Below are 21,375 nucleotides of genomic sequence, written 5' to 3'. Positions count from 1 at the left end.
GTCAGCGGGCCGGGAGCAATGGCAAGGACTCAGCTGGTCAGGCAGGGCCTCTGGGGTCAAGGGACAAAGGTGGGAGGGCATGTCCTTATGGACAGGGCCCAGCGGAGAGGATGGTGCTGGGAAGAGTAGGGTGGTTGAGTTGGGTGTGCACCTGACCCTGCGGGATGGGGGCCTCCGCCTGAGAGGAGCCCCTGGGGAGCGCAGGCCCGCCCTCGGCCCTTCTCTGACCAGTCCATTGGCTCCCCTCCCAGGTGCACTGCATCAGCACGGAGTTCACCCCGAGGAAGCATGGCGGCGAGAAGGGCGTGCCTTTCCGTGTGCAGATCGACACGTTCAAGCAGAGCGAGAACGGGGAGTACACTGAGCACCTGCACTCGGCCAGCTGCCAGATCAAGGTGTTCAAGGTAGGGGCCGCCTCGTGCGGTGTGCGCCCATGGGTGCGCCTCCAGACAGTGATACCAAACCTCACAGCTCACGGGGAGGCCCAGTGAGGAGCTCGGTGTGCCTTCGCCTGGGCTTCTGCCTGCGCCCCACGTGTCCTGCGGTGACGGGCCTGCCTCCGAGGCCTCCTCAGCTTTTATCATCACACAGGTGTTTGCACATAGCGGGCAGAGTCCAGCCGAACTGTCCATCACTCCCACCCTGGTCACCCCAGTTCCCAGGAATCCCTGGCTTCTTGCGTCATACCCTGGGGCTCTGGATGGTATCAGAGCCTCTGAAAGGGAAGATAGGGCCCCTCTGACCAGCAGCTCCCCGTAGGTGTCACTGGGCTGCGTACAGTCTCCACACGCAAGCACGGTGGTAGTAATGCCACCTTGCTCTGTCTTCAGGGCATCGTCTCGGGAACAGGCCTGGAGGTGGAGTAGGTAATGGGGGTTTGGCGGCCACATGCCTACTCTCCCACTGAACACTGGATCTGTCATTTATGCCCCCATATGACCCCCTGCAAACCTGCCTCTGTCCAGCATGGGCATCTGAACACTGTTTCCTAAAATTCCTGAGCTGGGAGTCAAAGGCTGTACCTGAGGAAGGTGCACACAGGATGAAAATCCTCAGACATGCCATTGAGCTTGAGAATGAATTTTGCTCACTGACTGCCCACCATGTGCAGTCTGCTGTGTGCATAGTAATACTCAGTCTTGGGGCTGCTAGTTTTGGTATCCGAACTCACCAACCCCACTGTGAGCTCCTAGGAGGTGAGAGTCCAGAGGTTTCCATCAGCAGCCTGCTAGGGCCAGCCCTGGCTCTCGCTTCTGGATTTTGACCTGGTCAGCACTCAGTTCCTCACCTGTCAATGAGGGGAATAATAGTGCCTGTGAGGTGTGGACGCCTATAAGTTTCTCAAGTTTGCTGGTACCCTGGACAGGCTCTGTCAGGGCGAAGACCTCACCCGCACGTGGAGTGTGGGCCGTAAGTGCCAGGAGTCCTGGGATGAGGGGCGTGGAGGCCTTCCTGATGTGTCTGGGAGCCCACAGCCTGCAAGTGTGGGCCAAACCCCAACCAGCAGCCCCCAGCTCTTTTTTCCCCTCACTCTCCATGGGTAACCCAGGAGTGCATTGGGATTTGTCATGGCTCCTAGGGTTCCTTTCTGTAAGCAAGTGGCCGTTGGTGAAGATCTTTCCCAGGCTTTTCCCATGAGCAGCCTAGTGGCAGGACTGCAGCAGGCGAGTTCCCTTGGGGTGGGGAATGGCTCCAGGCAGGAGGGCTGTGTGCTTGATGTCTGGGAAGTGAGAGATGCTGTCTTGTCCTGTCTGCAAGACCCTGCCTGCCTAGGCTTTTGCAGGCCTTGGGGGCCACTGCTCCACCCTAGGTCCTCCACTGATAGCTATCTCTGCCTGCTTTGGACTAATCGGACCCCTGTGCTCTGCATTTGTAGCCAAAGGGAGCAGACCGGAAACAGAAGACTGACCGGGAGAAGATGGAGAAGAGAACCGCCCAAGAGAAGGAGAAGTACCAGCCGTCCTATGAAACCACCATCCTCACTGAGGTGAGCCTCCAGGGCCTCTGCCAGGAGCGGGCCAGTGGCACTGTGGGTTAGGGTCTCGGGCGATCCCCACCTTGGTAAATGCTTGTTTTGCGATCACCCATTAGGTGATGGTGTGTTCTCAGGTTTGGAGCTGTGTTCATTGGATAAGGCCCAGAGCCAGGAAGGTGTTTCAGAAATAACTTCTAGCTCTTCACTCCCGTGTGCACTTTTAAAATCAGAGAATTACTTTTTAAATAGGTAATAGGTCCAAAATTCAAAAGGTGTAAGAGAATATGCATTAGAAATATCTCTCCCTCCACTGCTCCAGCTCAAGGTTTCTCTCCCTGGGCAGCCAGCATCTCTGTATCTGGCCCAACGTGCTCTGCCACTGAACCCAATATGTACATGGTTTTTACACCAATAGTGCACACAGACATCCTGTCCTGCAGCTTGCTTTTTGTGTGTAATAGCATGTCTTGGAGTCTGTTCTCTGTCTGTTCATAAAGAGCTTTCTAGGTCTTTACCCAGCTGCATTGCCTTTGTTGGTGGTGGGCTTTTTTGGCTGTTTCCCGGCTCCTGCCTTTTGGGACAGTGCCGTGAGTAGCCCGGGGCGTGAATGGTTTTGCAGTGGGAACTATGCCCGCAGGCTTCGCTTTCAGGGCAGGACTGTGGCTCGGGCTGTGAGCCCTTTGCCACTTTGGTGTTTGTAGGTATCAGAATGTGTTTCCTCTTAACCCCGGTGCCAGTACCAGCCTCTCCGACATCCTCTGTCCGGGGTACTTCTGAGATGCTCACTGTCACAGGCCCTTTTCCTCCGGTCACAGGTCCCTGCTGTGCCACCATTCTTATTACCACCGCGCTCTGTTTTTTAAAACGACAGTTCCCTGCTTTTTGCTGTAGTCAGGCCAGTTAATAGGTGTTGATGTTTGTTTGCTGAGTAACTTGACTTACTCAGAAGGTCCCCACAGATGCGCAAGGCCCAGCAGTGGCCATGGCGGGCTAAGGCTGTGTTGAGGGTGAGGCCCAGGCACAGAGCATCTCCCAGGACTGACCGATGAGCTGTGTGAGGGTGTGCGTGTGCGTGTGCGTGTGCGCGTGCGTGCGTGCACCTGTGGTAAACCACATGCAGAAGGGTATCTGCAGTGAGACGGCATGGAAGCTAATCGGTGGCAGAGACAGAGGTGTACTGGTGTTTATCTGAGGATAACAGTGGCCAGGAAATCCTGCCCCCCTTCCCCCAGCAGCAGAGCTGTGGGGTAGAGCTCAGACCGGTGAGTGGTTCCCGGGCCTAGTTCCCGCCTGTGCGGCCGCTGACGCCGCCCGTTGTCCTCTGTGCTGTCCTGTCTTACAGGCTGAGCCTTGCTCGGCCGCTGCACCCCGACGCTCCTGGGGCTCCCTTGTGGTGGGGAGGTGTGTGTGCATCATGCAGTGGCCGTCCACGCCCTGCCACAGCGTGGTGTGGTTGGTCAAAACACCCACCTGGCCTGTGCCCTTGTGAGGTGACGGCTCCCCTTGTATCTCTCATCAGCTTTGTTCCTCTGAGATTTACACCAACAAATTCCAGCCCATGCTGACAGCAGAGGTAAATATTTACCAGCCCTATGTGGTGGGTGACAGTAAATCTTTAGGAATGCTTTAAATGGGCCCTCTCCAGAGACGTCACAGAGGCAGGAAGTAAACACTGTGTCCCGGCTTCCCCAGCAGGCCGACCCGTGCGCCTGCTTTCTCTGGGACTCACATGTGCTCATCTTGGCTTCTGCACAAGTTCCCTGAGGTCACGGATGCATCCTTGCGCTCTGTGTCCCTGAGCTCATGGAGGTGCCTGCAGTGCACTAACATGCAGGACGGTGCTGAAGAGTGGCCGTTCTTGGTGATGGAAAGAAGGCCTGTCAGCAGGGTCTGTGTTCAAACACCGCAGGTTTTAGTGCTGGACTTCGCTGCTGATTTCTTGTTTGGAAGTTGTCTGTGGTCCAGAGCCCCCTGCTTCATGCATTCATACCCATTTGCCTGCCCTGGGAAAACCTTCTTGTGCGCCCAGCAATCATGTGACCAGTGCTGTTTCCCTCTTCCGTTTGGCTCCTAGGAAGCTCACAGAGACACATGTCCACTTTGCTTGTCGAGTGTTTGGTCTCTGCTGTTGTGTTTGATTCTTGGCTCACGTGGCCACTGGGTACATGCAGTTGGGGATTGAGGGGTCTGTGGTTTTACACGTCAGCTTCCGTGATGCTGGCTTGGTGCTGCCCAAGACGCCCGGCCAGCCCCACAGCAGACCCAGCTCCTCCTGAGTGCCGCTGCCCTCAGCTCACCGCTGCTTGCACTCTCTTCCCTAGTGCTCTCCGTGGCCCGACGTGGCCTATCAGGTGAACAGCGCCCCATCCCCAAGCTACAACGGCTCTCCAAACAGCTTCAGCCTCGGCGAAGGGTAGGTGTCACATCTTCCCCTTGGACTCTGGAGTGGTGGCAAGGGTGGGTTCCTCCTGCTCTTCCTCCTCGTATCTTCTCTCCTTCGTATCCTGGCATCGATTTGGGTTTCAGGGTGGCTAGCAGATGTTGTATTCACACCTGTGTTTAGCATTTGTCCCAGTTTTTGTGCTTAGACAGCTTCTATAAATGTTGTCTTGTAGGGGAGCAGCCTAGCACCTACCCTAACCCGTTCTCCAGTACAGGTAGAGGCTGGCCTGCCGGGCGCTGGGTCAGTGTCGTGGGATGGCTTGCCAGGCACCTCTGGGCAAATGACCTGCCCCCTAGACAGGTGGGGCCTTGGGAGGCAGGTGTTGGGGTGGCCCATGGCTGCGAGGGCCTCCTTGGCTCTGCAGCCCTGTGCACATTTGCCGGGTGATGTGGGCAGCTTGGGGCCCTGGGTCCTCAATTCGGGTTTCAGGGCTTGTAACGCAGAGGAGACCTCACTGCTGGTCACCCGCCTCTGCGACCCCACAGGCTGTGCTGTCTCCAAGGCGGCAGGAGGGCAGGGCAGGCGGGAAGCTGTCCAGCCCGCCCCAGGCCATGCGGCACAGGGCCGACAGCATCCTGGGGTGGCTCTGCATGTCCTGCTCATGGGGGTGGGTGCGCAGAACGCCAGATGGGTTTATCAGGTGAGTGCGTGGGCTCCTTGAAGCCTGTGCTTGGCAGACAGAGAGCTTGGCTGATGGGAAAGCAAGCCATACCCTGGATTTCCTGGGTGGGGAGAGTCCTCCCTGAGAGGCGGTGATGGGAGAGGTGTGTGTTTAGATTCAGGCAGACCTGGCCTTAGATCTGTACCTTTCGGGGGAAGTTCCTCTGCCATCTCGGCCTCGGTCTCCCTACTGTGAGGGTGTGAGCATTCCACGCAGGGTCAGTGGAATGTTCCCCAGACCCCGAGGAGGCGCACCTGTGCACTTTGAGGCCCTGCTTTCTTACTGTGGTAAAGTAGACACAACATAAAATTACCGCCGTGACATTTGAAGTGTGTAGTTTGGCGACGTGAAGTGCATTCTGGTTGTGCCATCACCGCTGTCATCTTTAAATACGTCTTCCTCTCAATTTATAGCCCAGGTGCTCAGGTCCGTGCCCCCCTTGAGTGAGCCCCAAGGATGGTCAGGGGGCGGGCCTCCCTGTGAGAGAACCATGAGAAAATTTTCCTCACAGATGCCAAACTGGGGTGCTTGGTCACTGCACAGCGACCCAGAGGCCTCCTCTGCCCTCTCCTGTCCCTGCCCCTCGTCTGACTGCTGCCCAGCACTGTCACTGTGGGTGCTGCTTGGGCGTCCGGGTCCGCTGCCCGCCTCGGGCTCAGGCTGGGCTGGGAACTCCGAGGGGGAGGGAATTCTGACCAAATGAACCCAGAGCCTGGGGCAGAGGGGTCCTTGCTGCCCGGGAGAGTGGAGCGCACCAGAGTTGATAGGGATTTGGAGGAGTTGGATGGGGACTCCTGCTCTCATTCCTCTGACTTGTTTAAAACAACCTCCGAGCTGAGGGGGGTAAAGAGCAGGCAGGTGAGGGGATCTGTGCCAGCCCCGCTGGCACTCCTGCTCACCGCCTCTTTGCTTCCTTTGCAGCAACAGCTCGCCAACCCACCCCCACCCAGTGGAGGCCCTGCCGATGGGCAGTGACGTAAGTGTCTGTGTGGTGTGTGGCCCTGTGGCGTCCTGTCCCTGTGCAGGCCCTGAGTGGTCACGTCAAGGCCCCTCTCTCCTGCAGCACCTGCTCCCGTCGGCCTCCATCCAGGACGCCCAGCAGTGGCTGCACCGCAACAGGTTCTCGCAGTTTTGCCGGCTTTTCGCCAGCTTCTCAGGTGAGCATCTCTGGGCCCACAGGGATCTTGGAAACACTTAGCAAGGCCACTTACCTTCCAGGACATGCCCTCAGTGCCTGTGGGGCTGCGGTTTTGTCCGGCGACCCACAGAAGTCTGAGTCACTCACTCACACTTGTTGACTAGGCCAAGTGCTCAGAGTTGAGGTCCTGCCCCTGGAGGTTTCCAGTTGAGTGTGACTTTAAGGGAGCGTCATTGGCACCTTTACCAGGATCCCCTCACCTGTGGGTGGGCTCTCGTCTGTCTGGGTAGGGCCTGAGCCAAGCAGGCCAGTGCTCACTTGACAAGCCTCCCTCGCACCTGTCTCCCCAAATGCTGCTCATCACGTTGTGAGCCATGGCTGGGAAGGTGGAGGTGAAGCCCAGGAGAGGAGGGAAAGCTGGTTCTTCCTCTTTAAAAGGTGTTTGAAGCCCTTGTGATGCCCTGAGCTAGGGGCTGTGGGTTGCGAGGTAACCGGCACTGAGCCTCCCACCAGGCTTCCAGTCCCGAGGGACAGGGACCAAAGTGAGGAGAGTGGCTCTCAGCGACTCAGCCATTCCAAGAACTTCCTTTGTGTTCGGGGGAGGTGTGAGGAGGGCCAGACAGGGATCCTGTCCTCAGGGAGTCCACACAGACACATAAACCACACATTTCAATGTGGTGTGACCCATCTCGTGGGAGGGCTCAGAGGAGGGACCTGACCTGTCCCGGTGGGGGAGGGGGGAGGGCCAGCTGTGGTCTTGAGTAGGGTGGTCATCGTAGGCCTTACTGAGAAGGCGTCTTGAACAAAGGCTGTAGCGAGGCAAGGGAGCGAGCCAGGTGAGTACTGGGGAGTGGGGTGGGGGTTAGCTTTCCACGCAGAGGGGAAGTCCAAGGCTGGCGAGGCCATGGAGCAGAGGACCCAGTGACTGGGGCTGAGCGGACGGGATGGGGGTGGGGTCAGAGAGGCATTGAGGGGCCCTGGGGGGACACCGGAAGGACTTCGGCTTTTATTCCCAATGGAAAGGGAGCCGTTGTGCCTGCAGAACTGTGCCTAAAATAATGTATTGACTGTGGCAGGAAAAAGAGTGGTTCTGTGGCTCTAGGCCATGTGGCCATTGGCAGGCTTTCAGCAGGAGGCTGACACCATGCTTGTGCCTTTGGGACAGTCTGTGTGGTCACAGGCTTTAGGGGACTCCTTGGCCTTTGAGGCAGGGGCTCCATCCACAAACAAGGTTCATAGAGACTTATTCACAATAGCCACGCCGGGAGCACCTGTGCCCATGGCAGAGAGTGGTACATTCATGCAGTGACTGGTACCCAGTAATGGGTGTGGATGGTCTATAACTGCATGTAACAGCAAGAAGCCCTTAAACAGAACTTGGAAGGCAGGAGCCAGGCACAAAAGAGTATATACTGTTCAATTCCATTTACATGTTTCAAAAAACAAGCAAAATTCATCTACACTGTAAGGAGTCAGGACAGTGGTTCCCTAGAGCTGGGGGAGTGGCTGGTGCGAGGGGCTGTGGGATGCTGGGGACATCGGCCCAGATCTGTGTGCTTGCAGCACGGCGCATTCGGATGGCAGCAGCCGTGAGCGTGTATTCTGCACACGGACCAGTGTACATGTGATCAGAGCCACATGCCCATAGAAATCACATGTATTATGTGCGTATAATACAAAGTACCGAGGGAGGGGCAGGCAGGCACAGGCTCTTCAAACACCTTTGTGTTCTGCATTTTATGAACACCAGTCATTTCGCTTCTGACATCTTTTGGGCTGTGACCTGATGTCGTTAGGCTCTTTGCTGCTTCTTTCTCCATGGAATGTCTGGTGTTCCGAGGATGAGGCTGGCTCCCTGTCCCCTCTCCCCTACCCCTAGAATAGGGTCTAGGTGCTTGGGGATGGAGCCTTTCTATGTGTACACTTACTTGCCTAGGTGCTGACTTGCTGAAGATGTCTCGAGATGATTTGGTCCAGATCTGTGGCCCCGCAGATGGGATCCGGCTCTTCAACGCCATCAAAGGCAGGTGGGTGTCAGTTTCCAGTTGGAGGCAGGGTGCGGCAGGAGACTGACAACAGGTCCGCTGGGCCTGTGCAGGAGGCGGTGGTGGGAGCGAGAGGCTGACCAGCAGCGGGCTTCAGCCCACCCTGCAGGAAGGCCGCTACCTCTTGGTTTGCTGGGACCCTTGGCCTCTGGCTCTGGGTCCTTTAGCCACAGGCCAACAGATGCCTGGGTGGTCTGGGCTTCAGGCTGTTTCCTCCTGGAGGCTGCTCCGCCCGGGCAGTGGTTTTAGGGAGGATTGTGGAGCAGTGCTGTGTCCTGGGGAACTTCCTGCCATAACAGCAGTGTCCTGTGCACACTGTCCAGTACAGTAGCCCTGCCACACGTGGCAGTGCAGCACCTTATCTGAAGCCAGTGTGACTGGCAAACGGAGTTTTAAGTTTTAACTAACGAATTTAAATTCTAATAGCTACACACCGGTAGCACAGCTTTAGAGTGAGTGAGAGCCTCAGTTTGAAGCCCAGATCTTCCTCTTGAGAGCTTTGCAACTGAGCGAAAGCCCTTAACCCCCGTGAGCCTCCCTTTCCTCATCAGTAGAGTGAGGATGATGTCCTTGCTCCCTCGTAGGTGGTGTGAGGAGGAACGAGTTATGCATGTAAAGGTCTAGAATGGTTGACTGGTGCAGAATCAGCTAGGCAAGTGTTTGCCCTTATGACCCTGAAAAATGCCTGGTTCCTGAGGCCTGTGTTCTGGGCAGAGCCCCCTCAGCAGGCGGCTTGGCTGGGCTTCTGCCCCATCCCTACTGTGAAAGGAAGTCTGCATCCCACAGCCTTCTTTCTGTCTCCCGGAGTCCTTCCCAGGGCTGTGTCTGCCCTGTGTTCTGGAACATTCTGGAACAACAGAGCGTGGTCTCCCATACGTGCTATTTATTGCCTTTCTTCCTGCCAGGAATGTGAGGCCAAAGATGACCATTTATGTCTGTCAGGAGGTGGAACAGAACCGGGCACCCCTGCAGCAGAAGCGGGACGGTGGCGGGGACAGCAGCCTGTGTGGTGAGTAGTGGGGAGCTTGCCCTACACGGCTAGTTCCAGGGTGGCAACGGAAGGGAAGAAATTACCCAGGCTTCTTTCTCACTGGGAATGTTTCCCCCGATCCACCTTACTTTGGTTTCTTACAGGATAAGTTTTCGCTGAAATTCATCCTGGGGTTGAAGTGTTTAAGGTGGAAGGCATCCCCCGGATATTGTCCGACTGGCTCATTTTACACCCTGGGAAACAGAGGCCCAGAGGGGGGGTGTGCCCCCAAAGCCACTGAGCTACTCCTGGTAGAATTGGGAGCCCGGCCTTCTGGCCCCCAGACGGGTGACAGCTGGTGCTCAGTGACTGTGATTCCAGGAGCTCCTTCTCCAGTGACTTCCCCTGAATACCAGTGCTGGCCATGCCACCTGGTGGTGGTGTGTCCTTGGGCAGGTGCCAGGGCCTGTGCTTCACGCGTATAAAATGAAGGTAGCAACACTAACCTGTGGTGTGGGAGGTTTCAGTGAGATGAGCATAGAGAGCGCCCTGCTGCTGAGCACCTGTGGTGCTGAGTCTGCGAGCTCCAGTCTCTACCTGCGCAGTCAGGGCTCCGCATCACCTGCGGAGAGAGCCCTGTCTGCCTCTGCGGGCCCCTCCATGTCAGTGAGAATGCTCCACTCCCTGTCTTACGGGCTTCCCATGTGTTCACTTATTTGCTTCTCATAGTAGGAACTGTTGCTAACATTGTTTCACTGTGGGGGAAACTGAGGCACAGTTGATAACAGTGTTGTAAGTGGCAGAGCCAGGATCCAAACACTTGGACCCTGGCCCTGGCTTCTGAGCCCTCAGTGTGGCCTTTGCACATTTCTGGTGAAGTTCTCGGTGCTCCCCCTGCTCTCTAGCCTGGTTAGCCTGTGAGGCCAGAGCCTGAGTGCCATGTGTATACGTGTGCGTGCATGCATACATCTGTGTCAGTGTGCATACATGTGCGTGCACATGTCTACATGTATGTGTGCGTTTGCATGTGTGCATGCTTGTACAGTTAGGCTCCTGATCAGATGTTTTTGATCTTAGGGTTCCTTAGTTGAGGGACGAGTTTGGGAGCCTCTGGTTTAATCTAGCTGTTGTAGTTTTGAGGAACTCGAGGCCCCAAACATGGAGTAACCCACCCAAGTCTCCATGGAATTTGTTCCTGCCTGGCTGGCTTGGGTTTGCTATAAGGAGCTGCTCCAGCCTCAGGGTCACTGTGACTTTCCAGCAGGCTGATGACCCCCTTCTCCCACTGGGGCCGCAGTGCCCAAGTGGACTGTCACTGTGCTGTGGAGAAGGGCAGGGACGAGACCCTCTCTCTGCTCTTCAGTAGCAGTTATCTTTAAATCTCTCTGCCACCCGAAGCCATTGACCCCTTTAAACAGTGGACAGGAAGGAAAGGGGCACAGGGCTTCCTCTTTAGTCCTGCAGGGAACTGTATGCCGGGCTGCACGTTGAGTCACTGGAGGCTTGTTAGAAATAGATTTCTGCAAGTCTTTCTTCCTCCAGCCTCCATCCCTAAAGGAATGTCACGGTCTGGGGTGGATCCAGGAATTCTGTATTTTATATAAGTCCCCCAGGAGAGACTGAAACAGGAAGAAAGGGCCACACAGCCTGGCACCTTTTCACCTGTCAGTGGGCCACCTGGAGGCTGTGTGGCTTCCAGGCATGCACCCACTGCAGCCCAGGCCCACAAACCCGCCTGGGCATGAGCATTCTCATGAGCACGTGACTGATTCCTTTGGGGGGGCGGGGCAGGTGTGGGGGTGGGGGATAGGCATGCTCCTTAAAGCAGGCGCCTGCCCTATAGAAGTACCCGTTTGCCCTCCTCCAGTGTACCACGCCATCTTCCTGGAAGAGCTGACCACCCTGGAGTTGGTTGAGAAGATCGCCAACCTGTACAGCATCTCCCCGCAGCACATCCACCGCGTCTACCGGCAGGGGCCCACGGGCATCCACGTGGTGGTCAGCAATGAGGTGAGCTTGCGCCTGCCCTGCCCTGCTGGCCGGGGCTTTGTGCTCCAGGGAGGAGCAGTGGAACCTGAGCCAGAAATACACCCTCTGGGGCCTGGGGATGGCTTTAGCCTGAAGATGGCAAACAGGCTTCATTGGCGGCTTGCCACTTGCTTACAGCTCAGCGGCTGCCTGGAGTGCTGGGAGGGAGAGAGTTCCAAGGCCACGACTAGCTCGGAATAGCTGTCCAGCATTCACTCCGTACCTCACCCTCGGCCAGGAGCACAGCCTGCACCCCTGCCCTCAGGGTGCTTACAGTAGGGCTTCGAGGAGTCAGGAGAAGGGTACTCACCCAGGGCAGGTGGCAGGCCCCAGCGAGGGGTGAAATGGCCTGGGGACTGGACGAAGGAAACGATGTGGCTCCCCGGAGAGGAGAGTGGAGGTCTCCTCTGCTGAATGGTGAAGGTGCCACAGCATTCCTGGGCCTGTCACTGGCCGCCCAGACCTGTGCAGGGCACAAGCAGCCACTGGCAGAGGGCACAGGCTCTGAATAGGGCCTGCTGGAGCTGTGTCCTCAAGTGACCTGATTCCACTGCCAGGTGTGCTGACACAGGCAGGTGTGCCTGCGAGTTGTGAGCTGTAGAACAGAGGCTGCTAAGCTTGTTCTGTCCCAGACCTTTCCTCAATACTGGTAGTAAGGGGTGCCAGCACTATAGAGTGCTGATTGTTCCACAGCTGCCCCAAGTCCACACACAGTGCCTCATTTAATTCTGGTAGCCTCCCTAAGAGGTGAGGTAGGTGCTATGGTGATCCCATTTCACAGGTAGGAAGCTAAGACACAAAGAGGCAAGTGCCCAGCTTACATAGCTGGTAAGGGCTAGACCTGTGGTGGGAACCCTGGTAGTCCAGCTGCAGAGCCCAAGCTCTGAGCCAGCAGGCTATCTAACCCCTCCTGAAATGAACCCTTTAAAGAAACCGATGGGCTGATGGGAGCAGGGCTGGGAGCCTGAACCCCCTGCTCAGCCCCTGCAGACCCTGGGCCAGTGCGGGAACTCTGAGTGCCTCTGTTTAGGGGATTATAGAGGAAACAGTGCAGGAGTGGTGGCTGTGGACATAGAGAAAAAGCGGCATCTGGAATTGGACTGGTGTCCCCACTTGGAACTGGCTCCTAGTAGCTGAGCAACCTTGGGCAAATTTACATAACGTCTTGGAGCCTTAGTTTCCACATCTGTAAAATGGGGGTAATTGTACCTATTGAACAGGTAAGGCTAAAATGAGAAAACTGTGTTAGGTACCAGGAGACGCTAAACAAGCAGCAGATGTTGTAATTGACAGTGCTAGGCACTTGTTATTTTGGGGAGCAAGTGATGGACAGATCTTTAAATTAGACAGTGTATAAAATGTAAGGCTTTTAATGGTCTGTGTATTTATTTCATAAATTGTCATTATTAGTAATTGTCCTATGCTCCTTCTCATTCCAATTGCCAAGCCCCAGAAATGAGAGTCTCAGTCATGGGCATCTCATCCTGGAGGTCCATGAGGTGCTGTTTCTTTTTATTTAAAAAGTAATCCACAGAGTAAACGGTCAAGCAGCCTAGAGCAGCAGAAGGCACACGTGAAGGCCTGTCTTCCCCCTTTTTCCTGGAGGAGGTTACATTAGGTGTGATGAGATGCTACCAGATAGTTTTGTGGCAGTGTCTGCTGTGTGCCCAAGTGGGTGTGCATGTGGGTTTTTCAAACGCCCAACACACATCCGCTGTACTTACCTCTGTGACTGGCTATTTGCATCACCAGGTCAGAATTCCTTCCATGTCATTATGTTCAAATAATGCAGCTATTTTTTACTCCCATTTCACAGGTAAATAAAATGAAGCCCAGAGTCTCTGACCTGAGAACTTAACTTTAGCTTAGCCAGGAAGGTTATAGTGCCCCGAGCAATGGGTGTTGTTGTGGATGGAAAACTTGTCACTTTGCAGTTCAGAATGAACTTCTGTGAAGACAAGAGCCAAGAATGTATGGAACCCTTGCAATTTCATGGGTGCCTGAAGGAAGGTCCTTCCCCAGCTTGCCCTGTGCCCCAGAGAGTTGGCAGTTAAGCAAGTGAAGCAGAGGCCAGAACTCAAATGCCGCCTCGGCTAAGTCAGCGATGCCTATTTCCCGAAGTCGCCTTGCCTCTTAACCCCGAATCAATTGGAAACCTTTGGTTCTTAATTGCCCAGAGCTCTGGAGGCAGCCTGGCCAGTGGAGCGGCCCCTAGGGTGCAAGGGCACTTAATTAAACGAGGGAGTTACTGATTAAGCCCGTGTGGGCTCTGCCTAGGGCTTTGCATGCCCAAGTGGCTGGGCTGCCAAGGGTCCTGGAGGGAGCCGGCCAGCAGTACAGAATAAATGTGCTTCACGCATCATTAGGCCCTGCAGGGTGGGGCAGGGGTCTACTAGACGAGTTTGCAGGATTTGGGGCAATAATCCAGAGCAGGCAATAAAATGTGGTTGCGTTTGTGACATTGAAAAGAGGTTTTGCTGTCAGATTGGCTACTGTGCGAGCGTGGTGTGCGTGCTTCTGTATAGTGTGTATTTTTAGAATTCTTTCCGTTTATGTTGTGAAATGCAACATACATATGCCAAGAGTATATAAAGCGTGCATGTACAGTCTCAAGAATAACCGAAGTTCCCGGTGCCTGCCCGGGGTAACACAGAGGTACTTTAGTAGCCCCTTTGTGAGCTCATTTCATGTTCCTCTCCCCCCCTCTGCCTGCTCGTCTCAGCTTTGCATCAATCACTCCCTTGCTCCTCCTCAGTGTGTTGTTTAATTTTGCCTATTTAAACATTTCATGTAAGTGGAGTAGTAGTGGTGCTTCTGTGACTTTCTCCTTTCGTTCCACCTGATGTCTCTGAGACTCACGCGCGTGGCGATGTGCTGATGCAGGTGGCTGGCTCCGCTGGTGGCCTGGTGTGATGGTTTGTTCACGTGTCTAGTGCTGATTGCAGTTGTTTTTACTGCCTGTGTAAGAAACATCCAAACCTCTAAGAATTTTTTATGAGTTTCTTTGAGCCAAACTGATGACACATGCCGGGAAGCAGAATCTCAAAGGACTGAGAAAATGCTCTGGGGAATGGCAGGTTTATACCTTATTTTATACATTAGAGTCAAAGGAGAAGGTGTAAGTGGGTTCCATGAAGTCCTCTGGTGGCAGGTTAGGGAGGCGGGAGAAAGCAAAGGGGGGAGCCTCAGGGACTGGATAAAAAGTAAAACGATAAACACATACTTTTTTTATATAGATGGGTACGGGGTAGTTAACAGCCCGCAGTGAACACAATAGCAATGGGGGGATTTGTGGTCTCTGCTCTGCTTTGAGGGGCCTGGAAAAAAGGAAGTTACTTTGATATTCCAAAGGCATGTTATCAGGTATGTTATCAGGTATGTTACAGATGCAAAAACAGACAAGGACAGGCTCAGTTAAGGTGACGACTGTTAGGTGACCTTTGTTAGGGAGAAATACTGCCCCAGGACATGACTACCCGCCATGAACTGCTTTTAGTTAGAAAGTTTTCCTTTCAGACCATCCTATGTGGTTCCCGTGGTCTCTGAGTTTGTAAGGCCGCCACACAGGCCTCCCCTGAGCTTGTCAGGGTCAGTGTGTGGCTCCTTTTTCATTCACATCATGGAAAAGACACGCAGCTTATGATTATTATAGTAGCTTTAACTCTGTGTTTCGCGTACTCACAGCTGTAAACCTACTTTTGCCCACCCGAACCTGCTAATTACCCAGGTTTTTAAAGCATGTTAGTTTTTTTCGGTTGCTGCTGTATACACACACTTCTATACTGTGTCTGTTACAGAGGCTGGAAGACCCAGCAACCAGGAAAGCGCAAACAAAAATTCAGTCCCATATTAAATGTTAATAACATCTTGGTTCCCTTCCAGGCTTCTTTTTGCCTTTTATGTTCAATTTTTTGTTACTTAAAATTGTGAGCATTTTGTACATTTCTTTTATATCGTGTTTTCCCAGTGAAGGTTAAGCATCACCGTTGGCCTGTGCTCATTCGTGTACACACGGCGACTGTCGTTTCTGCCGCCGCGTGGCCGGGCTCAGTATCGCTGCGGCTGTTCATACCATGAGCTTCTTGTTGAAGGGACATGGTCTCTCTCTTGCCTTTCAGATGGTGCAGAATTTCCAGGATGAGTCCTGTTTTGTCCTCAGCACCTTAAAAGGTAAAGGCCCCCCTTTCTTGTTTAGTTGAAGTATAGTGAGGCGAGTGGGTCCCGCTGTGCACTGTCCCCCAGAGAATGTTACCCGGGAACATCTTGGGGAAGGGAAAGCACAAACTTCCTGTGAACCCAGTCCTGGAATGTGAGAGCTCGTGGCTGGCCCCAGAGTCACTTCTGAAGGGGAGTCCTGGCCAGACGGTGTTCTCCTTGAGCTTCGTGCCAAGGAGACGACATAAGATGCATTTGAGGTTTCCTAAGCTGTGGGCTCCGGGAAGAGAGCACCGAATACAGCAGCTGCTGGGGCTGGTGGATTGGGGGACCCCAGCCGGGGGTGGGGGTATGAAGGGCCCTCCTGAGGAAGGAGCCTGAGATTGGGGGACCCTGGCTTGGGGGGCTATGAAGGGCCCTCCTGAGGGAAGAGCCTGAGAGAGAACTCGTGGGCCAGGAGAGGGAAAAACCCTCTGGGACCTTCCTTCGGGCCAGGGCAGGTGAGTGCGTGGAGTCTGTCGGGATGAAGGCCTCTGACCGGCTTACAGATGCTGCGTCGTGACGGCCCCTGAGGCCGCAACACCCCATGAAACAGTCTGTCCAGAGCCTCCTTGGATGTGGGTCTTTGGGTCCGTGGGCCTGGAGCTGTGGGGAAAGGCCCACGGTTAGGAAGAAGCTCACAGCGACGTGAGGGCGCACGTTGCCCTCCCCGCGCCTGTCAGCGTGCTTTGCCCTGTGCAGCCTCGTCTTGGTGGTCTCTGCCAGCATTTACGGGGGGCTCTGAGCTCCCCTGCCCCATGCCTCCATGCCGCCCCGTGCCAGGCGCGCGCCTCCTTCCTGGGAAATGCCCAGTGTTTCCCTCTTGCAGCTGAGAGCAGCGACGGCTACCACATCATCCTGAAGTGCGGCCTCTGAGCGGCCTCCGCCTCCCGCCCGTGGGCCCCTTGGATGCAGAAACTGCACCGCTGGAAGCTGCGGCCTCCCTGGCCCGCTGCGGCTGGAAGGGACTTTGCCCGGGGTGAAACCACGGCCCAGCAACCAGCGGAACCCACGGACGCAGAGTCTCTGGCATGCAGAACGCCGTGGCTCCTCTCCCTTCCTCTTGGCCTTTTTTCCAGACCTGCCACTCTAAAAAGGCAAACAGTGGGGCGTCTGCTCCGAAACCCCTCGCTCTCTTAGCTGGAGGCTGGTTCACCGGCTCTCTTGGTGCCGATGTATTGGTTCCTTCTGACCCTCTCCTGCCTCCAGAGAAAGCTCTGCCTCACCCCAGCCTTCGCCTTCTTCTCTGGTAACTGGCTCCATGACCAAACTGTTGACTAGATGGGGGCGATTTGCCACCACATCTGTCTTCTTGCTGGTTTCCGTTCTCGATGACCCTGGTGAGCATCTGTCTGTCCTGCTTTTGGACAGATTGATGGGAGTGGGGTTTATTCTGTGCCTTCTTCTTTCACTTTACCTTGTTTCTGAGGATCTGCTACTACAAAGCCCAGAGATGGGCTCACCTCTCTGCGTTGGTGTGGTGGGTACCACAGTATGCGTGTGGGACCTGCCACACAGACCTAAACCTGGGGGTGGTGGTGTGGAAAGGCTATCTTTAGGCACATTCTCATGAGTATAAAGGGATAAAACAAAAATGATTCCTCTTGAGCTCCTTCGGTATAATTTTATTTCCCGGCTGTCATGGGTAAGGACTGGGAAATGGTCGTCCCACTGTGTGATCAGACGACCTTGACTATCCCGATGCCTGGCCCTCTTAGTTGGACTCACCAAATCCCATTTAAAGAAGACTTGGTTACCTACTGTCAAACCTGCCGAGTTTCCTAGGGACATTGTATTTTCTGTGAGGGCCCCATTTAAATGCTGATTTTTTTCATTTGTAGGGGATGTGGTTAGAGCATTCTGACTGCATTGGCACTGTTGGATCACCTTTCTTAGTGGCCTGTGAGGAAATTTGAATATCAGTAACTGGTAGACTAAGGAATTACTCTATGTCTTGCCTCCGTTTCCTGGGACCGGGTGACATACTAGCCCAGAGCTTCAACTCTTTGCTAATTTAGGTTCATCTTCCAGAGCATGGTGAACCCTACGACCAACTGCACAGGATTTTACAGCTTATAAAGTAGAGCTTTTGGGGAGTGTAGTGCTAGGGTCAGAGAGATCAGAACTGGGTAGACCTTGTTTTACAGATGGGGACACTGAAGCCCAGAGGAGCAAAGCCACTGCCTGATAACACATAGTGATAGGTAATGACATACATTATTACACAAACCAGGCAGTTGTGAGAGGGAACGGGCTCTATTAGTAATTATGTTGGGACAACAGGTGTGTTTTTCCCACAGAGTAAAGACCGGTTCCTGATTCCTTTTCTGATTTTGGAGGGGAAGGAGGAGCCAGTGACAGATTTATTGAGAGATGATTCACTTACCATACAGTTTACCCATTTATAGTGTACAATTCAGTGGTTTGTAGTAAATTCACAGAATGACCATAATTAATTTTAGAACATTTTCATCAGTCCCCAGAGAAGCCCTGTACCCTTTAGCGGTCACTCTCCCACTTTCCCCTACCTCCCCCTCATCCTCAGCAACCATGAATCTGCTTTTTATATAGCTTTGCCTATTTTGGACATTTTATATATATGGCATCCAATATGTGGTCTTTTTGTGACTAGTTTCTTTGACTTAGCATAATGTTTTCTAGGGTCATCCATACTGAACATATATCAGAACTTCAGTTCTTTTTATAGCCGAGTAATAATAGTCCATTCTATGGATATACCACATTTTGTTTATTCATTCATCACGTGATGGACATTTGAGTTGTTTCTACTTTCTGGCTATTATGAATAATGCTGCTATAAACATATTTGTACAAGTTCTTGTGTACACGTATGTTTTTATTTCTCTTGGGAATATACATAGGAGTGGGAATTCTGGGCGATATAGAAACTCTATGTTTAACTTCTTGAGTAGCTGCCGGACTGTTTTCCAGTTTTCTATTCCCATCGGCAATGGATGAGGGTTCCGGTTTCTCCACATCCTCACCAACACTTGCTATTATCTATCTTTTTGATTACATCATCCTAGTGGGTGTGAAGTGATCTCATTGTGGTTTTGATTTCATTTCCCTGATGGTTAATGATGTTAAGCATTTTTTTTTTTTTTTCATGTGCTTATTGGCTATTGGTATATCTTCTTCGGAGAAATGTTTATCCTTTCCCCATTTTTAATTGGGTTATTTTTCTTTTTATTATTGAGTTATATGAGTTCTTTGTATATTCTAGATACAGGTCCTTTATCAGATACATGATTTGTGAAATTTTTCTCCCATCAAGGGGTTGTCTTCACTTTCTTGATATTAATCCTTTGAAGCACAAAAATTTTCAATTTGATGAAATGCAAGACTACCCATTTTTTCTTTTTTCTTTTAAAATTGATTTTAGAGAGAGAGAGGAATAGACAGAGAGAGAAACATTGATTGTTGTTCCACTTGTTTATGCACTTATTTGTTGTTTCTTGTATGTGCCCTGACTGGGGATCAAACCTGCAACCTTGGCATATGGGGACGATGCTGTAACCAATTGAACTATCTGGGCAGGCCTACCCATTTTTTTCTTTTGTTACTTGGGCTTTTGGTGTCAAATCTAAGAAACAATTGCCTAATCCAAGGTCAAGAAAATTTATGCCTATGTTTTCTTCTAAGAATTTACATTGTTTAGCTCTCATAATGGTCTTTGATTCACTTTGAGTTAATTTTTGTACAGGCATACCTAGTTTTAGTGTGCTTCACAGATGTTACAGTTTTTACAAATTGAAGGCAAAACCCTCCACCAGCAAAAGGATTATGACTTGCTTTACTGTGATATTAGCTTTATTGCAGTGGTCTGGAACCCCACAATATCTCTGAGGTATGCCTATATACGGTGTGAGGTAGGGGTCTAACTTTGTTCTTTTGTGTGTGGCTATCCAGTTGTCTAGCACCAGTTGTAGAAAAGACTACTAGAATCCCCATGGAGTTAATTGCCTTGCCACGCTTGCTAAAGGCCCCTGACACTTACCTGATCTTTTATTTTAGGACATGGGGCTGTCACTGGAAAGCTCACCTTCTCTTTTTACAACTGGCTTTCTGTTCTCTTTCTGCTTTCTCCCCTTTTACCTGTATTGACAACACTGGGTCAGATCACTCTCTGATGTTCTGCGATCTTTCTTGTTCTGCAATCTTTCTTGGTGCACTTTCTAGCTTCATACACTCTTCCTCAGGAAGGGTCAATACCAGCCGTTTTCTTTTTTGAGGAAACTGAGTCACATAGAAGTGGAGTGACTTGCCCACATTTACACAGAACCAGAACTAGGCCTTTGGTCTTCTGACTTCCACCCTTCCAAAGTGTCTTCAGTCACTTTACCTAAGTGGTGTGGCTTCCCAGGCCAAAGGGATGGCAGACTACATTTTAATTCTAAAAATATGGCAGGCTAATATTTTTACTTCTTAATTTCAAAGGAGGGCCTAATAAAGATCTGTTACCTTAAGTTTGCTGTTGGTAGAATCTTTCATTCTCTGAAACACCCACTGCTGTGTGTTCTCCTTACCTTCCTCTAATGGTTATAGCTAAATCTTGTAGCTTACAAGGAAGTAGAAAATAATAAATACCAAAAGAGAATACACATGGTAATTTGGTATCAACTGTTTTAGCTGCCTAATTCAGCAGCTTGCCACTTCCACTAGAGTCAGATGAGCTAAAGCTGTAGGTTTTATTGTTTTTATTTATTAAGGACAGAAAAGCTGTAACACTTTCTACTCCTGGGCACTGTCTTTACTGTGAGCTTAGAGTTCAGAGTCTGGGCCTGCTGGGCCTGCAGCCTCCCAGGGCTGCACCCTCTGCCCTACGTGTTCCAGGCTGCGGCTTCTCCTCAGCAGGGCAGTTTTGAAAAGTGATCCCCAAAGGGAAAAAGGATATCTGTGTGCTCAGGCCACCAACTCAACTAGGACCCCAAAGCTATGTTCTTTATTTCCATGCCACCTGGTGTCTTTGCTGTTCAGATAGTATCTTTGAGGTTGTGGTAACCTTTCCCTGTTTACCAGGTTATACCTTGAAATAAAGACCAGAGGCTTTTGAATGGGGACAGTGGGATTTGCTGGGGGAAGGGGCTTTGTGCTGTTGGAAAAAGCAGGATGGGTGGGGAATCTGAAGTCCCAGCCTAGGTCAGACCCTAAGGTCAGACATTGCCCTGATGACCTCCTACCGGGCAGCCTCAGGCCCCTTAGAAAAAGCTGTTAATCTGGGGGCGGAGGCTATACTGGGAGCAGATTGGAGTTGGCTGAGCCCTGTGTCACAAGTTTCCAAGTCCAGTGTGACTTCGGGCTGGGCTGAGTCACCTAAGGTTGGAAAATCATTAACGAACTGGTGAAAAACATGGAAAAGCCTGTTTTCTGCTGTCAGTGGAGCAGAGGGAGGGAGCCCAGGGCCCTCAGAGAAGGTGGGAAAGCAGAGGAGAGGGGGGTGAAGTGGGTGGAGAGTTGGAAAGGACAGGACTGAGTTGGGTCCTAGGCCCTAAGACCTGCTTCTGTGAGTCTCTTTGTCTCTCTGTGTCTCTATGTCTGCCCCTTAAAATAAAGGCTCAATCACTTGGTGATTCGAGGGACAGTGGGCCTTTCCCATTTCCCTCCGTCAGCGTCATGCTGGGAGCAGGTGATGAGTGTGGCATCCTGCTTGTACATGGCACCACTGACCCTCACTCAGGCTGTCGTGGGCACTGCCAGGCTGCCAGCACCTCCCCGAGGCACAGGGCCTCGGTCGTGCCTTTAAGAATCGAGTCCTGCTTACGAGTGAGCTGACTCCTCTGGTCGGCACTGAGAGTGGCTGGCAGGTGTCCCCTGCATCCTGAGCTGGACAGTGTGGGCCTGCTCCGCAGCTCCCTTCCAGATATTTCTATACACACACGCGTTGCTTTCCCCGCTCCGGT

The 21,375-nt window shown here is 52.7% G+C and overlaps 1 protein-coding gene across 1 annotated transcript in view; it reads left to right on the top strand.

The window, feature by feature from the left end:
• Nucleotides 1-16,973, top strand: part of TFCP2L1 (transcription factor CP2 like 1) — a 50,715-nt gene extending 33,742 nt beyond the window's left edge. Inside the window, exons 6-15 of the mRNA XM_087819444.1 lie at nt 252-404; nt 1,877-1,987; nt 4,297-4,388; nt 6,001-6,055; nt 6,143-6,236; nt 8,154-8,244; nt 9,168-9,271; nt 11,100-11,242; nt 15,379-15,430; nt 16,284-16,973. Coding sequence (XP_087675570.1) covers nt 252-404; nt 1,877-1,987; nt 4,297-4,388; nt 6,001-6,055; nt 6,143-6,236; nt 8,154-8,244; nt 9,168-9,271; nt 11,100-11,242; nt 15,379-15,430; nt 16,284-16,330 — 942 coding nt within the window. The 3' untranslated portion in view covers nt 16,331-16,973. The remainder of the gene's footprint in view (nt 1-251; nt 405-1,876; nt 1,988-4,296; nt 4,389-6,000; nt 6,056-6,142; nt 6,237-8,153; nt 8,245-9,167; nt 9,272-11,099; nt 11,243-15,378; nt 15,431-16,283) is intronic.
• The last annotated feature ends 4,402 nt before the right edge of the window (nt 16,974-21,375 follow it).

This window comes from Miniopterus natalensis, chromosome 8, assembly GCF_054644295.1.
Source record: "Miniopterus natalensis isolate mMinNat1 chromosome 8, mMinNat1.hap1, whole genome shotgun sequence".
NCBI lineage: Eukaryota > Metazoa > Chordata > Mammalia > Chiroptera > Miniopteridae > Miniopterus > Miniopterus natalensis.
This window is presented reverse-complemented; position numbering and strand designations above follow the sequence as displayed.